The 19186-nt window shown below is 39.3% G+C and overlaps 2 protein-coding genes across 4 annotated transcripts in view; one reads left to right on the top strand and one right to left on the bottom strand.

Moving 5' to 3' along the window:
- The window catches only part of TMEM204 (transmembrane protein 204), a 28210-nt gene extending 16602 nt beyond the window's left edge, over window positions 1–11608 (top strand). Inside the window, exon 3 of the mRNA XM_021529631.3 lies at window positions 9447–11608. Within this exon, the coding sequence (XP_021385306.1) occupies window positions 9447–9691 (245 nt within the window). The 3' untranslated portion in view covers window positions 9692–11608. The remainder of the gene's footprint in view (window positions 1–9446) is intronic.
- IFT140 (intraflagellar transport 140) overlaps window positions 1–19186 on the bottom strand; it is an 84022-nt gene that overhangs the window by 32457 nt on the left and 32379 nt on the right. For all 3 annotated transcript variants that reach the window (XM_021529630.3, XM_021529629.3, XM_021529628.3), the window contains exons 16-18: window positions 15976–16123; window positions 14248–14379; window positions 11900–12096 (exon numbers count right to left, since the gene is read on the bottom strand). In XM_021529630.3, the coding sequence (XP_021385305.1) occupies window positions 11900–12096; window positions 14248–14379; window positions 15976–16123 (477 nt within the window). The remainder of the gene's footprint in view (window positions 1–11899; window positions 12097–14247; window positions 14380–15975; window positions 16124–19186) is intronic.

Here is a 19186-nt window from a genome sequence, read left to right as displayed (position 1 = left end):
ACATTTCTGAAGCACTGGTTGGATAATTTTTGTTTTTCACTTTCAAATGAAAGAACACTAGGATCAACTTTCTGGTTTTTCCTTTTCAAAACCCAAAGGATCTGAAGAATTGTTCTGCAATTCCTTATCCTTTCAGTAATTTCAGAAATTATCTTGAATCATATTCCCTCTAATTCCAACTTCTCCTTGATCTCTGTCTTTCATCCTGGAATATGCCAACAAGTGCTGAAGAGAACCACAGTGGCCACTGGTAGACTGAAATCTTCTGTTATGGGGAAAGGTTCAACTCACAATTTTCTTGTTTTTACTCAACTGAAATTATGAATTTCATTACAGTTTCCCATGGCCTGAACAAAAGTCCTTGTTGGCTTAGAAAACTAAGAGTGCTAAATATTACCTCCAAAGTCTATCACAAGTTCAAATCAATGATCCTAGATCCACTGAAGCTTGCAGTAGCTCCAGACTCTACCACTTCCTCACTTCTGCCACCTGCACAAGGATTTGACAGCCATTCAAAAAGGATGGACCTCTGACACAAAATCAAGCCCCAGGAAGCAAAGAAGAGAGGAAACAGCAATGCTGTTTAGGACAGCAATGGGATTCACACAACTCCAAAGCTCCACAGCCCCATACCTCCCTGTTAACAGGAAAGCAATCTGTTTGCTTTGGAAAAGGCTCCTAGTGAAAATGGAACCAGTGTCGTACATGGAATTTTGTGTCAATGCTCAGAAATTTCCCTCTAGAGGATTGTGGGGTTTCTGTTTTTTTCCAAGGACCTGTTACAAACTCCATATACTGAATATAGGATGGATAACAGCCAACAGAAGACCTGTTGGAAAGGGAAATCCATACAGCACAGGGAAGAAAGAGCACTTCAGAGGATATTGAACTATCACAAACATTAACCTCCCAGACAGGATCAGGCCTTATGGGGCTCCAGCCAAGTCTTGATCTTGTCCAGTGATGATTATCACAAAATTTAGAGAGAAATATTAGAAACTTAATAGGAAAAATCTGGGATAGAATATCCTTTACATTAGATCTCATCCTGGTTTCTGAATGTCCAAGACTGCAATACACCTGAATTATGATTAATATTTTGCCAGTCCACTTTCAGCATTCAATAACTTTAATACATAACATCCTGAAGATTAAAAAGTTTCATGTTCCCACTGAGCCTGTCATTTACAGCCAAATAAATTAGTCTCATATTTCCTAAATTTCAAGCATTGCATTCCAGCTTTGCCCAACATGTTTTTCTGATGAAAGCATTTCACTCCAGACTCCTAATGCATCATGGAAAAGGTGAGCTCATATATACTTTAATTTCTGTGCTCTTAAAACTAAATCAGACAATTTTTGAATCATTGTCTCCAACCACTTTAGATTAGCTGATATCCAGAAAATGTCTATGTAGAAAAGAACTGCACAGCAGCCATTGGAAAACATGGCTGAAGATATTTCTGATAGCAGTGTGATCCTGAGTTCCATATTACTTCCTTCCATCTTTTTGTTTTGTAATACCCTCAAGCCAGATCTGTTCTAAGATGAAGTCTATGGAACTGTAAACCTAAAACTTCCTGAAAAGGAAGCAAGTAAATGAGATGCTCTAAGTAACCTAAAAATCATAGCAACAATAGAGGATTTTATTTGTGCTAAATGTTTTCATTTAGAAACATAATAGAGATTTGATTTCTACTAAATATTTTCATTATTTGTCAATTTTATTTCAGTGCCAAACTTCCCCATTCTTTATGCAGACCACAAATAATCACAGTAAAGTGATTTTGCTTTCACACATTTGTAAAAGGAACCACATTGGCAAAGATCCTAAAATCTGGATATCCATCTCATTTATTTTGTCGGTTCCTAGAAGCAGCTGAAGTAGCAAACTGGGAAGGACGGCAGCTCACAAGAAGTGTGGTGAACTCCTCATCTGGTAAAGCTGCAGTAGGAAGAAGATCTGCCTGTATTCTTTAAGGCTAAACTCTGATAAGAGCAGCAGGCAGGTTCTTGTAGGATCTCAATGTCAAGGGCAACTTTTCTGATCAGAAATACAGTAAAAAAAAAAATCTATTAACAGATAAATATAATTTGGATAGGCAAGCATAAGGAACATGTAATGCAGAGAAAAGTGTGTGAGACAGAAAGTATCTCAATTCTAATATTCACTGTATTGCTTATGAACATGCACATTTTATATGTGGAGGTGTCTCCTAAAACTTTGAAACTGGAATTTAAACCCAGTTGCCTTGCTGGAACCAATTACGCAGTTCTTATCCTCTGATGTATCCCGAGAAGAACAGAGCACTTGAACAAAAAAAGCAGCAGATGATGCTGAAACGTCCAAAAAGATCACCTGTCAATGACTGCTTCTTTCTGCACAGGGTATTTTTGCTCAGACCCCACCTGCAGCACTGTAGCCAGGTCTGGGATCCTCAGCATGAGACAGACAAGGACCTATTATAGTCGGCCCAGAGGAAGCGATGCAGATGCTCCAAGGGTTGGAGCACCTCTGCTATGGAGACATGCTGGGAGAGCTTGGGGTATTCCACCAGGAGAAGAGAAGGTTCTGGGGAAAACTTATTGTGGCTTTTCAGTACATAGAGGGTGCAAGAAAAGACAAAAAAGTGACTTTTTACATGGACAGACAGCAAAGACAAGGGGAATGCATTTAAGCTGGAAAGGGGAAGATTTAGATTAAATGCTAGGAAGAAATTTTCCCCTGTAAGAGTGGGGAGGCCATGGCACAGAGTTGCACAGAGAAGCTGTGGCTGCCCCTGTATCCCTGGAAGTGTCCAAGGCCAGGCTGAGTAGGGCTTGGAGCTACCTGGGATAGTGGAAGTTCCTGCCTTCTGGCAAGTGGGTTGGAAAGAGATGGTTTTAAAAAATTCCTTTCAACCCAAAACATTCCACAGTTCTTATTCCAGACAGAAGCCCATAGCTGTGCCTGGTATGAGGCCTACTACATTAAAGCAGAGCTTTAATTGGCTCCAGCTGTCTCAGAACCCAATAGGCCAAGCAATGCTAACAGTCGACATCAAGTGTGAGAGTCTGCACATTCCTCCTTGTTTAAACAGCTGCCCAAGAGGAATTCTGCCTAGTTCACTGGGAATACTTTTCACCATTCCATTCAAAGACTGGCATAATTTCTAAGGAAACCTCCAAAAGGTAACAACAAGCACTTACTGGTAATAGACCTAAACTGGTCAAAGATTTCCAACATAAGGTAGGACTCACTGCCTTACACTGACTAAATCTCCCTTCAGGTTAAAGACACAGACTGACAAACTCAAAGAACACAAGTGGAAAGCCCTTGTAATTCAGAAAAGTGAGCAATAAAAGGGTCTCATCGCATCTGAGAAGCTGTGCTACTCACATGTTTAATTCTAAGATGTTACATGCTACCAAAATCCTTGGAAGGAAATTTTAAATTATAACTAAACAAAACAAAAACAAAAAAAACCCAACCTCAAACAAATTATTCTAGAACTGAAACCTCAAAGGTCACTTGACTCTAATGGTCACACTCTAATTCCTTGTGGCATTAGATACCAAAGCATCATCCAGCCTAGTGCAACAATGAAGAGCACATGACTGTTCCAGAGGCCCCATATTTGCCTTCAACTATAACAATTTCTTTTGTGCCAAGTTGATATAAGAAAAGGTATTTATAAATAAATAATTTGCATAAGTACTATAGGAATCACTTTGTGAATCTGCCTCATGCTGATAAATACAACTGAGCTCCTACAAACAGCCCATTCAGGCACATGACTAATCACAGCTAAATCAGTCCCTGTGAAATTTAGTGGGATACATAGAAAAGGAGTGAAATATTTCCCTTCCCTGTTTGCAGTTCTGAACAAGCATGGGTGGTGTATTCTCAACACTCTGGCTGCTCTATTTTCCTTCTTCTCCCTTTTCTTGACATCAAAAGCCATCCTCCAGGACAAGCTGTAAAGAGGAGGATTATAAATCCCAATATAGACTTTCTGGTAAACTAGAAAAAACAACATGTATTTCTTCAAATGCAGTATCAGTACACTAACAAAAATGAAAGAGTAAGAATCTAGGGGTGTCAGAAAAAAAACCAAACAACAAACTATCACAGAAATAAAAAAGCTACTATTAGAGTTCTTTTAAAATGCTAGAATTCTGTGGTTGGCTTGCAGCCAGCCTCAAACAGGAAATCCAGCATACAGATCTGAAATATAAGTTCAAAAAGTAACATTCTCCCAACCCACCCCCACTACCACAGTCAATACTGTTCTAACTAAAAGTCTTGTGAGTGACTTCGTTATCTGTTTCCTTCCCCAGCGGAAAAGCCACCCCCCTTCCAGCTTGTTTTGCTGCAGATGGGAAACAACTAGAGATAAACAGCAGTTCTAGGGGAAAAAAATGCACTTCAAGTAATCTTATCAGGATTTTTAGTGAAGTTCTGGCCTCTGTGCAGTCTTGAGACAATATACAATAAAATTATCTGAAACTGATTTATGCACTTAAAGTAATTCAGGGAAATTGAGCCATGCATCTCAAAGTCCTGTCATCACTACAAAACAGAAAAGAAACAAAATCAGATTAAAATGGTCAATATTTCCATAAATAAATTTAAAGAGATATGTCCTTTCTACAGGCCTTGTCAACCTGTATTGCAGACTGTGAGCTCAGGAATCCTCATGGCAAAGAGATCAATTTTCTGGTTAATTTTAGTAGAGCTGTTTATAGGAAATAGTCTGAGAAGCCAACTGTTTTCCTCTAGTTGTTTTACTGAAATATTGAAAACTGAATTCAGACATGGTTACAAATATCTGTCTAAAAAAGGAAGTCACCACAGTCAGCTCTGGAGACTATTCTCACAAGGTTAATTTTTTATAGGGATACTTCTATTATATGGCACAAATACGTGAACTGCATTTTTTTGCCCAGTGACTTAGAGAACAGACTAAATGTTCAACCCCAGTTCTTGGCTAGTGTACAACAAGATTCTTCTAAGGGCAAGAAGAACATATGTAGCACATTGGAACACTTTGCTTCAAGAAGTCCAAGTTTGATTAAGCTGTTACACACAAAATCCATCCAAGCAAAGTTTGGGGTTTTCATACATCATCATCTTCACAAAAGCAGCATTCATCAAAATTTGAAACACACCATCCTATGCAAACTCAGTCTTTTGGGATTATTACAATTTCTTCAGCCTTTGCTCTAGAGTTCCTACATTTATAATTCCCATATCAAGCCATGCTAATATGAAGTAAGAATGCTGGATAATAACTTTGGAAAATAACTTTCTGGAAAATAACTTTCTCAGTGACATTTATATTCTGTTACAGTTCTTGCAGAACTGTAAAACTAATAGTATAAACTCTATAGTAACGTGCTTCCACCTCTGTTGCTTCTGTCATGTGTTTGTCTGTTCTTAATGTCAGTTCCAGTCTAAACTACAGTAAAGGATCAGAAACAGAATGCACATTTTCACTCAAGTGCTCTGGTAATTGCCTCCTGTGATCTGTCAGTTCGAGGAGCTCTCAAACCCAGTGTCCCTCTATCCTACTCAGCCATTGGCCAGAACTGGGAAAGGAGATAAAGCCTCTTGCATGACTGGCTGCTCATCTGTGCAGGGTTCAGGCAAAGGGCTTGTGAAGGAAAATAGTCCTCCTAGCAAAAACAGCTTTATCTGGGAACCTGGAAGGAAGCCTTAGTGCTTTTTCCCTGGCAGATAATTGCTCCATCAGATAGAACATTGAGATATTAAGCCATTTAGGACAGTAATTTGCTTTAAGTCATATATACAAAAGCAAGAAAGACAAAGCAAAATAATTCCATAAAAGCTGGGTATTTGGAAAAACTTTTAAATATTGAAAATATTCCTATAGTGGGAATTAAGCTGCAAGCCATAACATAGCATCAGGGTTACTCTATGTAACTGGCATTCCTGAGCCCATGTCCCTCTGCCAAGAGAGCCATAAAAAAATACTACAAGATAGTGGGAAGTAGACACTTGTTAATATTTCTAACTGTCCCTTAGAGACACCTGTGAGTGGTCACTGGTCCAAACAGCTCCTGCTCAAAACTCCTCCTGCTTAAGGTTTTATGATTTTCTTCACGCTTAAAAAAAAAAAAACAACACTTTATGGATTCCCTGTGAAAGTGTTCTGAAAGCAAAAAAAAAGTTCTGAGAGGAAAACTGAAACAGAAAACTGATTACACAAAGCCTTTTCATGTGCCAGACTAAGTAAGATGGGTCTCTTGATTTATATCAATACCCTCCCTTCCTGCCAATTTTAAACTGCAAAGAGATGAAGCCAGTCAACTCAGCTGCAGGAAGTACAAGCATCTCCTTTCTTCCTGATTTCCTACCTTCATAAGAAAATGGCCATTTATCATCCACTGAATAGTGATTGCAAAGCAGTACCAGTGTGTATCATCCTTATAAGATCTAAATGAAGCTGTAGACACCCAAATTCTTTATAAGCACATCACAACTAGCATGCTCTGCTCCCAGTGCTCTGCAATACAAAATAAACACAGGAAGTTGTATCATCCTGGTTCCACAGATAGGGAACCGAGCCATCTCAGAGGAAAGTTTAAAAAAATCTGATGTCACTTAAAAAACAGAACCTAACCTCCCACTCTCTTCTCTACCATGTGCCTCAGGACAAACTGAAATTGGAGACTGACACTGGAAATGAAGGAAAAATAATTTATTTGCAATAGCAAACCCTTACTGTATAGATCAGTGATTTCTATAACTCAATGTGGTCCAGATGGCCACGTTCTCTCCAAATATATTTTTTTTAATTTAGAACTAAGCTGAACCATAAAATAACTACCAGATTTGCTGACAAAACCCATCCAGGGTACGTTAGGCTTTTTTAACATCAGAGTGGGGAAAGAGCAGTAAGGAGCTACTACTCCCATCAGAACCTATTTCTTCTTATTTGTCTTCAGACAGAGAAGTGCCTCACTCCAAACCCTCTCTGGACATGCCAGCTGTGAGACAGTGCCACTTCAGGATGAGAAGGTGCAGCAAACAACTGTTACAAAGCACCTTCTAGGTAGACACAGGAGAGTCAAGGATGCCAGACAGCTCCTAAAGGAATATTAATTCAGTGTTTGTATTATGAGGAGATGGATTCAGCCTTCATTTTACTGATTCTCAGAATAGTACAAGTGTCACAACTTTAAGTAATTGACTTTTTTCCTCCTACTTGTATGTCATTTCCCTCCTCTGTGTTTATCTGTATGCAGCTTGTGTCTTTTCCATCTTCACCGCATTACTAGCACTCTTTCAAGAAAAAAACATGATACAGTGCACACTCGAGATGTGCTCTTTCACAGAAAATCAAGGACCAGGGCCAGGGGTCACACCATTGCCATGTATCCACAAGGAGAGTGTTTGCAGGCACGGGCACTGTGGCTAACTGAGAAAACAGCATACAGCAATTGGGACCTACTCTTGACTTCTCCTTGCCCATGAACTTAGGAAAATGGTGTCCAGATATGTTCTGGCAGTTCATGGATATTTATTTATTCCAGTCTTCCTTCATGAAAGGGTCATTTTGGGAATTAAATTCCTTTGTAATAGTGGCAGTTAAGAAGTGTGTAGGATAGCAAAGAGAAAACATTTTTTTGGTTAGTGAGGTACATTTGTGTCTTTGTGCTTGTTTCAATCTAATTACATCCATTAATTTATTTTAAAAAGCTGAAAAGTAGCTTTGTTTGACAATAGGTACAGGAAGAGAGACTAGACTGGAGTCCCACTGCTCCAGAGTCAGGTTGCGAGACCTGGGAATGTTCAGCCGCAAGAAGAGGAGAAGGCTCCAGGGGACTTCAGAGCCTCTTCCAGTGCCTATTGTCAAAGCCATGGGACATGCATGGGGAAGCTGTGGCTGCCCCATCCCTGGCTGTATCCAAGGCCAGGCTGGACAGGCCTTGGGGAAATTTGGGACAGTGGGAGGTGTCCCTGCCCATGGCAAGGGGTGGAGTGCAATGAGCTTTAAGGATCCTTCCAACTCAAACCATGTTGTATGGTTCTCTGAAAGTACAATAAACAGACAGCAGAAAAGTAATCATGTGGTCGTCAATGCATTCTTCAAAGAAAGGGTAGGTGTAACATAAAAAAGGATGTGTAAAGGGATGAAGATTGACCCTTGATCTAACATGGGTTTGCTGCATGACTAGAACAGTTACCTCACTTCTGAAATAACATTACTACTATTCATCAGTAATGTAACCACCAAAGAGACTGAGAAATTTTTCCTTTTTATAGTTTTTTTTTTTGCAAATCACTTTGTGACATCTGAATAGAAATGCTAGACAAGTGCACTGTTATTACTCTAATATTACCTATCTTTTAGGGAACTTAGTACTGTGCCTAAAGTTATGAGGACAATAGAAACTTTGCCTTCAGTAGCTTCTGGAGGTATGACATTACTTCTGCCTCATAAGACTTTTTTTCCAGCAGGAAAAAGTAGGACCACAAAGTTCCATTTACTTCATCTGCCCTTTATTAAAGTATCTTTACTTATAATTAAGTACAATACTTACTCATTGCTTATTATTATTTCTGTAAGATATTTAGCTATTCATTATACTAAAAAAAGGCAACCCCAATTGGGAAGAAATTATTTCTAGATTAGAAGGCTGAAGGATCTGCTTTATTAAAACAATACTATATTACATTAATATACTATTTAAAGAGAGATTATTTTATTCTACATACATACTTCTTACTTATCAACTAACAAACTCATGACTGCCTGCTAAGAGTCCGAGACACAGCTGGATCTAATTGGTTATTGAACTTAAACAACCTTCACTAGACTCTAATTAATCACTTCAAGTAAACAATCTCGATACTAAATTCCACATGGAGAAAACAAACGAGTAGAGATAAATATTGTTTTCTCTTCTTCTCTTTGTGCTTCTCTTGAGAGACAGAATTATGTCTTTCTGTCTAGCGAATGTGAATGTCACAGTTCATCATCTTTGCAGTTTACATAGTTGTCTGCCTTAATAAACATTTAAAAATTTCAGAATAAGAGTACATACTGTGAAAAAAAAAATTAAATTATTATTATTATCACCACTAATACAGCTGTTTTCTCTTTTGGCAATGGGAGTAAGAAAAAGGATATCTGTGTAAGTGATTCAAATGCATGGGGGCAAAAACCCAAGGTGAAATACATGTCAGTGGGTGTAAGAAATTGAAATTAAGAGTGAACAGATTAAAACTTAATATTGAGCCTTTGTTTAAGGCACTCTCTTTCAATGTATCATGAGGATCAAATATGCCTTCAAAAACACATCCAGCACATCATAATAGGGATGCAAAGGCACTACAGACTTATGAGTCTGTAAATGTTGAGATTCTTTGGCATTTTGCCACCACAGAAATTCAAGATAATAACTCATCAAAAATAACTCTAACATTCTGTTTGCAGGTTTTGTTCTGGTTATCGGACTGGTGACATTCTACCGAATTGGACCATACACCAACCTCTCATGGTCTTGCTACCTGAACATTGGAGCCTGCCTTTTGGCCACACTGGCAGCTGCCATTCTAATCTGGAACATCCTCCACAGGCGTGAGGACTGCATGGCGCCCCGGGTCATCGTCATCAGCCGTACCCTGACCGCTCGCTTTCGCCAGGGCTTGGAAAATGACTATGTCGAGTCACCATGCTGAAAGAGCATAGCTGAAAGGCGAAAGATCTCCAAGGAGATCTGCACTGGAGTTATTTTCTATAAATATATGCTATAATTTAAGGATTGAAAGACATAACATTCACTTGTGTGGGCAGAGGCCCTCAATTATTATTCAGATGGGCTCCATCTATATACATATGTATAAACCACATAGTTTTATATATATATATATATATATAAATATATAAAATATTGTATTGCACTCTCCTTCTGCTGTACAGCACAGAATTGTTGGGTTGGCTGCATGGCAGCAGGGTCAGCTGGAGAAGATGCCAAGTGTATGCAATGAGAATACAGGAAAGAGGGAACCAGACATTTTCTCTGTCTACATCAAGTTCTCCTGCTCCTTAAAAATAAAACTAAAGGCTATAGGAGACCAATAACAATAGCTTGGGAGTCAACAGGCAATCTGAGAAAGCAGAAAACTCACTATAGATTAAATGATGGGTTTAAAAGCCATTTAATTTCATGACTTCTAGTCCTTCTAACCACCTCTCTACATGGAACAAATTCACATTAGCTGCAACACCTGCTCCTAGCCCCAGAACAGACCAGAGAGTAAAAAGGCAAAAGCAACTCTCACTATTCTTATGTAAAGAAAGGGATTTCAGAAGAATTAAATTGCATTTTTTTCAGACATTTCTTTTGTATGCTGAGGCACAGGTTTGCTAGCGTCCTATGCATAAACAGATGCTACAAATGAGAAGGGTACACAGCTAGAACAGGCCACATATGCTGCTGAAAAAAATGTTTCAATATTACATTAAGGGCAAATGTCCACAGGAGGCTACTGGAACTCCCTAACAGTCAGATATATGATTAAATTACATTGTTGGGAACTATTAAAGAAAGAACTATACCAGCCCAAAATGGTTTCTTTTCTCTTCAGCTAGTTATAAGATTTGCTGTGGCATTAGAATGCTATGGCAGGACACCAGCTCTGCACAGCAATGATCAGAGCCACATAACACAGGGAATATTGGAGAACAGAGCTGCCACTCAGGCACCCAGACTGGAGAATAAGACAAGTATACAAGACTTCAGGACTTTGAGATTTGAAAACAACCTGCCTGATAACTTAATATGATATAATGAAGTGAAAAATGAACACCTTTAGAATTAGGTATAATGTTTATAATCCTTACCTTGAGAAGCACATGGCCTCACAAAAGTCATATGCATATAATTTTCAGAAAGAAAAACAACACATCAAAAACTATTATGCAGGAATACGTGGGATATAGGATCCTGAGGCAATGACAGGTGTGTAAGTGCTCTCAGAATGCTGCTCTGAGCACAATTAAGTGACACGTTTGAGGGACCATGACCTGTGGATGTTACAAATTCCTTAGGACTGTTGTGTTACTCCCAGGTGTGCACACTGCTTCTTTATCACTATTTCCACACTTTGTTAAAATGTGATCATCAAGCTGGCTCTTGAGTTCTGTTCTGCACTCAGTTTGGATGTGATAAGAAACTCAACCCCAACTGCTGCTTTGCACCACATTTCAAATGAGCAACACTCCACAGACACTGATGCTCTAGAACAACTGCACTGCTCTAGACTGTTAGGGGAAATACCATAAAGCTGACAAAGAGTTTCTTCTAGCAGTAGGTTTGTAAAAACCAACTAAGATTAGTATTCATCTGCCTGCATTCATTTTCTGGGAAAAAAAGAAAGAATTCCAGAAACAATATGTTATGATTAAATGGAGCAGTTTTTAAAATAAAATACTGGAGTATTTGAGAGACATTATATTATTTCCTCTAATATTGCAATATCCATATTAAAATAATGTACATGTGAATTTAAAATTCAGCTATGTGGTTGGTAAATCTGTAACACTCAGTATTGGTGTGATTATTTTAGATATATAAATAAAATTGTGAATGTTCATTTTCTTCTAGTGATGACATTTTTGCCATTCAGACACCGTATAAGGTTGCAGGTTATCAGTAATTATTTCACTTTTACCAAAAAAAAAATCCACAATGTATTATAGACAAAGAATGAGCAGAGAATGCATTAAAATGTCTGCGAGATAAAGATGTTTCATCTGGTTAAAAATGAAAAGGAGAATGAAATCAGAGAGGGAAATGTAAGGAGAATTTAGGAGGATTTACTCTTCAAACTTTTAACAAAAATAAACTGCACCCATGAAGAACGAGATGCAAATAGTTCTGATACCTTTTTATCAGCTTGATGGATTTGAAAGCCTCATCCATGTCTCCAGCAGTTAGATAGTAGCTGAAGTTCAGCATGGCATCCTGGGTGGTCTTATCACAGTCTCCCAGTCCAATGAAATCTCTCATGGGTCTTCTTGCAGCCATCTGAGAGACTGTTCCTGAGCCAGACTCTGATGCTCCCTTCTCAGCTTCTCCCAGCTAAAATTAGAAGGTTGTCATATAGGTATCAAGCAGGTTGAAACTTACTCCTTTGTACATGGAATTAATTGTATTATTCCCACCACAGTCCATGTTTTTTATATCTGCAGGACCACAATCAATAGTGTCAATAGCTGCAAAGTTTCAGAGCTTTTAGAAAACACCACAAAATATGGAATGTCATAGAAGAAATTAGCATATTGCAGTGAACTATCACATTATGTTAGTGATCACTGGAGATTGGTAATATACCACAGAAAAGTAACCTCGTTTTATTAATAGCAACTGTTAAGTTCCCAGATTTCTGAAGATTTCAGATAAGCATCTCTCCAAGTTTAGTCTCTTCTCAAGTATTAGGCTGCTGCTCTGAAAGTTAACTATACAGACTAAATTATTTTACCCTTGCCTTTATGTAAATCTTATGAATACTGAAGCTTCAGGGCTACTTTCACCACCCACTGAAAGGCAACTCAAAGCAATTCAACCATTATGCAGAAAACAAATATCTCAGTCCTCAATGTCAAATGATCTGCCTGGTGTGTAACAAGGAAACTTTCCCAAGACAGGTACAGAGGAAGATCATCTGAGTCATGAAGGATGCCAAAATCCATGTACACGCTACCCTAATCATATAGTTACATACGATAACTAAATTTTAAGGTATACAGAAGCCAATAAAAATTGTATTGTATTATAACACAATGAAAGTCCTAGGTAAAGTAAAAGACAGAAATCAAAAGTGCAAATCTGTTTGACTAAAACTTGAGGAATTTCTGGAGCTAGGGCAGTAAAGACATTATAGTGAATAAGGAGAAACCCTGGAATGAAACTTGGTCAACAAGGCTTGTTATATCTACTTGATTTGCTGTATTTAAAGCAGACCGCTCTTTTACTAAATTTGGTTTCTCAAATGAATACAAGCGATGTAAAAAGTGACTTTGCCATAAAGAGACAACCACCTACCAAGAAAATGGAAACAACAGAGAGGAGCAGAGGATGAAGGAAGACCACCAAAGCGATGCAGATACTTACAGGTTTATAGATACATCCCCTCCGAAAACACAACTAACAGCAGCAACAGTCCACACAAAGTCAAAAAAAAAAAAAAAAAAAAAAAAGAGAGAGAGAGAAACATAATATCAAAGTAAAATGGCACGAGACATGATGGAAAAATGTTTAAAAGAGATTGGAAAATGCAGCATATCACATTTGACCTTTCAGTTTAAGGGAAAAAGAAGAGTAAAACAGTACAACACTAAAAGCTCAGTCTGCACAGGAAGACTGACAACAGGCAGTGCTTTGAAGGAAATGAATTGCAAAGTGCTGCTGTGAATCTGGACATAAGTAGACACCTACTCCCTGTCTAATAGTGCTCCCAAACTACATGAAGATTAGAACTCTCCTTAATATTAATTTCCTGTAGATTTTACAAAATTAAAGATATTAGTATAGTAAATGGGCTGTTACACTCCCCCTACAAGACAGGAACAGAGCAAATCATCATCCTAAGAAGCACCAGGAAACTCAGGTCAGAACTTCACCAGAAACCAATTTGTAGGTGAAAGGCTGCAGCTCGCCCAGGATGCATGGAATTATGCAGGGTATTATTTACCTGAGATGCAAAAGGTTTTGGACTGAAATCAAGTTTTAGAAGTTAGAGTCTGCATTCTTCGCATTTGCAGCAGACAGGCACTTGCTGATGGTGCAAGATGACTGTTCTGCTCACTTAGGTATTCCTGCAAGGAAGTTGGATGCTTCTGCCAAAGCCAGTATGAAATGTCCTGTCTTATGGCCTACATAAATCACACACACACATCCCTCTTGCACTTGCAATAGGTACAGTGACTAGATAAAGCAGAATTTTTTCCACATCCCTTTTTCAATTGCATTACCTGGTAATTCCTGTTTCTCCTGCACTTATACATCACATTCAGTTTACGAGGCCCATAAAAAGCCATCTCATTACAAATTCCACAGTTCTGTCAAGTTCATCTGCATCAGAATTATCTTTATGCCATTTCTACATATGATGTATCCCTTGCAGTTGCTGTTGCTCTACTAACCCCAGATTCAATTTGGTTAAATTTGATTCCTGTACAGTGGAAAGTCTGAATTTCTGGGAAGGGAAGGAATTCTTAGAGATTACCTCACCTTTTTTGCAAAGTAATAATGTGGCACCTCTATGCCGAGAAGAACCTGGTAGGATGAAGGCAATGGAAAGCTGTCCTGCAGCAAAAGGCCATGCTCTTCAGTGCTGAAGAATGATATAATCCAAACATCCATCTGGAAAAGGAAGTGAAGCATTGTTTTATTTTTAAGCTGCAATATCCTTCTTTCTTTTTGTTTTTCTTTTCCATATTCATTTGGCAGAAGCTTCTCTTGACAATAGTATGACCTATACATTCAGGCACACAGCTGCTGGGAAGGCACAGCCACACACTTCCTCCCTGCAGCGAGCAGCCAGCACCTCTGCATTCCAGACTGGTCCTCCTGCACAAGGACCTCCACCTCTGCCTCCACAACTAGCTTCACACACCATAAACAGAGAAGCCCCTGGCACAGATGGCTGCTTCAGGCATCTCTCTGAGAGATATGGATCACGGCAAAGAAACAGAATCACAGAATAAGAGAATCAGAAAATGGTTTGGGTTGGAAGGGACCTTAAAACCTGTTTTTTAAAAAAACATATTGTTCCCATTGTAAGTTCATCAGCTCACTGACTGCTTTGAGTTCCCAGGAAATATATAATCCATGCAAAAATAGTTCCTCTAACAGTTTAAATATTGACCTGACTCAAGTTAAAATAATATTTATTTCCAGCAGAAGTTAATCAGACTTCTCATTTAGTAAGGCATAAGCAGACAGTAAAATGTTCTGTTGAATAAGGGGCATTCCCTTTATATATTTTTTTCAACTTTACTTAGAAGCCAACCATTTTAAAGTTTTTTTTACTTGAGTAATATTAGGTTGAATTGTTCTTCTCTTTGCTAGAACACCCTAGCCCGGTCTTTTGAGACATCCCTATCACTGTCACATTTCTCCTTTTTACTTGGATCTTCCCATGGCTCTTCTAAGGTCATTTTAACCAACAAAAGACACAAAGAGCTTTCTATATCTAATTTTATGAGATTAGTTAAATTTAGGTACAAATCAAAAAACTTGAGATTAAAATGGATACTTCAAATCAATGCAATGTTTATACAGGATAGGTAGTTCTGTACAGACAAAGTGGTAAGGAGCACTACAAGTACAATAGCAGGGAAAGAAGGGAAGAATTGTATGATGAAAGAACTCCTTGATTAGATAATTTCTGATCAATAAAAATTGCTTTCTAGTGTAAAAAAAACATAATAGATAATTTGGGAAGTCCCATAAAAATGGACAATATCTCCCCAGAAAAGTAGAAGATGAGAGGGATAGGGTAGAAGAGCGTATTTCTCTGTTCACCTTAACAGTACTGTCCCTGTCATTCTACCAAGTTAATTCTTGCTGCTAAAAGTGGACTCAAGATTAAAAATCAGCAATTTTTCAAGTTACAAACTTCTAGATTTTATCTATCCACCCAATAATGTCACCTGAAAAACTGTAGCCCAGATAGAAGCTTGCATTATGGTCATTCCCAAAATTCTATCACAGCTAAAGAAATCCCCACTTTTTCTTCTTCACTGTATGCAAGCTTGGCCCAAGCCAGAGAGTTGCCATAGAGGGACTGCCTGAAGCACAGACAGCAAACACAGGGTTCATGACTCAATTTGCATGTAGTAATGTGTACTACCCACCCCTACATCCTTAAAAAAGCACAAAGGACTTATTACTTGGATAGGGAGAACTCCATGCAAAAAAAAAAAAAAAAAAAAAGATAAATAAAAAGGATCATACTGTGCCCTCAGTCTGTTTTTTCTTTTGGTCTGGAGGTTGGAGGCCTGTTTCAGGAATTACTTCACATACAAAAAGTCTTGGTTCACTCTGGTCCCAGAAATGGCAAGCAGGAATGTGACTGTGCAAATCTGGATACTCCACTACAAACCTACCAAGAGACAAGAAAAAAATGTAGAAAGGGAGACAAAGTAATTCAAGCCCATTCGGTGCATGAGTGTAAATAAAGCTCTAGCCAAGGAATCATTCCTCAGTTACTTATACTCTGTATTAGAACATTAACCAGATACATTTTCCTGACTCCTGACATTTTACACATGGCAGTGACACTTCTAGTTTGGTCTGTTACACTGACAGTGGTGACAGGACATAAAGCATTTTTGGTTGAAAAAAAGTTGGTACCACCTATAAAAATAGGTACTCAAAATCTGCCTGCCCTGAGATTGCAGGTCCTACAGAAACCCTTGAACATCCTTCAAACTAACTCAGTGCCGGCTGCTGTAACACAGGGGCCACCTCAGCTCTGTCTTCAAAGCATGGATTCATTAAGATTGGAAGAACCCTCTGAAATCACCAAGTCCAACCATGCACCCATCACCACCACCATGGTCACCACTAAACCATGCCCCAGAGTGCCACATTCACACATTTTTTGATGTAGCCAGCCTGTTCCAATGCCTGACTATTCTACCTGAAGAAATTTTCCCCAATACCCAATCTATACCTTTACTGGTACAACTTGAGGCCATTTCCTCTCATCCTATTGATAACAGGAATAAGAGTAAGGAAGATAGGAAGTTATCTGGGAGAAGAGACCAACCACCACCTGGCTACTGCATGTCAACAATTCTGAGGCACCGTGGAACAGCAGAAAGGACTTCCCCTGCAGCCTTGGGAAAGCCAGTCTCTGTCAGCATTTTAAATAATGACATCTTACTGCCTCCTTTGGGCATTTCACTACTTCATTGCCAGCTATGTCAACTACAGACATACAGAACCACACTATTTTAGCAATAGCTTAGTATTTATTCTTCTGAAAAAATGTCAAATTATTTAAAAGAGAAAACAAAGACATCATTAAAGTATTTTCTCACTTGCTGTCACCACTGAAGGGTGGAATTTCTGGGGAGGATTGTAGTAGGGCTAAAGGGCAAATTGAGACATTCAAAGAGGTGCAGAAACTCCCTAAGTCCTAGCTCTGCCATGGAATTCAAAATCAGAAAACTGCAAATCAAAAAAAGAGTTTGTGTAGAAAAACCTAAGAGCGTTTCAATTTTGCCTTAGGAGGTAGAAAGAGAAGCAGAAGAGGTGTAGGTTATCACTTTCTACTTCTTGACTCACTCTAATTTGAAGATACTTCAAAAGGAAGCACAGATAAAAGGATTATTCACACAGACACTATCCAACACTCAAACACTGAAACAGCATTCCTGGCTTGGGTTGGCCTCTGTTGGGTTACACAAGATACTGCACTTGGAAACAACTTCCTCACTTACTCTTGACAACACTGCTGCATGACTAACCAGGATGTAAGACCCCAGATTTGCACTGGCCTTAGTTTTTGATGAGCTGGGTAGTTTCTTCTGTCTTTCAATGGTAAGGAGAGTAATTCCTTTTTTTTTTTTTTTGGCTTGTAATACCCATAGCAGATAGTAGCTAAAAAAGCAATCCACCTGTTCCAATGCTGGTTTTGCTTACATAAAATACAGCCAGAATATTATTGTAAAATCAAATGGGAATTTGTACTCTAATATTACACCATACTTTCAAAAGCATTCCCACTTCACTGCATTGTGCTGCTAGGATTTCTAATGCACTTCCTACAGCACAGTTCACATGAACAGAAATGTGTCAGCTCTAAATAGACACCTCATGAGTTTTTACCCACACAAACTCAAGTTTTATTATACTTTAGAAATACCTTTATTCCTACAAGGACCTTCAGAATGTCATCTTCTCAGTTCCCTATTATGTAAATTCTCCAAGGAAGGGTAGCTTTCCAAGATTTTTTTTAAATTTAAAAATCTGGATCCTGATTCCAGTCGTGTAATACCTCTGTATAAAACCCCCAACACTAAATGATCCTCTCCTCAGAGATCTCTAGCTTGATATGGCTTCCAAAGTGCTAGTAGCTCTCCCTGAATTTCTCTTCTATGAATTTGTCCAGCATCTCCATAAGCCCTTCCTTCATCTTCTCTACTGCCTTTGCAAGGAGTTCCTTGGCTCAGCTGCATTTTGGCTGAAGAACTACCTCCTGCTTATTTTGAGCTTGCCTTCAGGGTGTGTTGATTTGGCATAGCCTGGCTTTTGGCTGTGGGGGAGGGGGGGCAAACACCTCAGGGGTAGCTTCTAAGAGAAGCTGCTAGAAGCTTCCACCATGTCTGACAGAGCCAATCTCTGATGGCTCTGAAGATGGACATGACATGCTGCTGGCCCAATTAGAGAGGTTGGTAATGCCTCTGTGATAATGTATTTAAGAATAAAATCAGAACAGCGCACATGCAGTTTTCCCCCAGGGGTAGGGAGGCACCAGGGCTGCCACCATGCTGGCACAGCCCATGGCAAGCCTTGCCTGCCTGGCCACCCCTAGCTAGCCACGCCACAGGCAGTAAGGCAGTGGCAGCTTCCCCATCCCAGTGCCCCACGTGAAGAGAGGTGTTCAATAACACCAGCACCACGGGGGCCACCACTGCCCCGGCAAGGGTGCCAGGGCTGCCTGGCCAGCAGTGAAGGCATGATGAGCGATTCCCTGACGCACAACCTAGACAGGAGCAACTCCTCGGCATTGCAGAATCCTGCAAGAATCTTTGAATTAGTGGAACTTGTTGACAATGGTATCTACAAGCAGCAGGTTTTTTCTAGTCAAAGAAGAGGAGGAAGTTAGAACACGAGGGAGAACAAGATGGTGGCACCAAGGTCAGTGGAAAAGAAAGAGAGAGAGGGGGTGCTCCAAGTATCAGAGTTCAGATTCCTCTGCAAGCCATGGTGAGGACCATGCTAAAACAGTCATCTGGTAATGCATGAAGTCCACAGGGGATGCAGAAATCCATTCACAGCCTATGAGAAACGTGTTCTTGCCAGAGCAGGTGGATGCTAGAGGAAAGCTGCAGTCTAGAAGACCTGAATAGAGAGATAGAGCCCTTACTTCCAAACTAGAGCAGCCTATCCTTCAATGAATGCACCCCATGGATAAGTGACCCATGCCACAACAGTT

The sequence above is a fragment of the Lonchura striata genome, chromosome 16 (genome assembly GCF_046129695.1).
Source record: "Lonchura striata isolate bLonStr1 chromosome 16, bLonStr1.mat, whole genome shotgun sequence".
Classification (NCBI taxonomy): Eukaryota; Metazoa; Chordata; class Aves; order Passeriformes; family Estrildidae; genus Lonchura; species Lonchura striata.
Note: the sequence above shows the minus strand (reverse complement) of the source record. Positions and strands in the feature narration are given on the sequence as shown.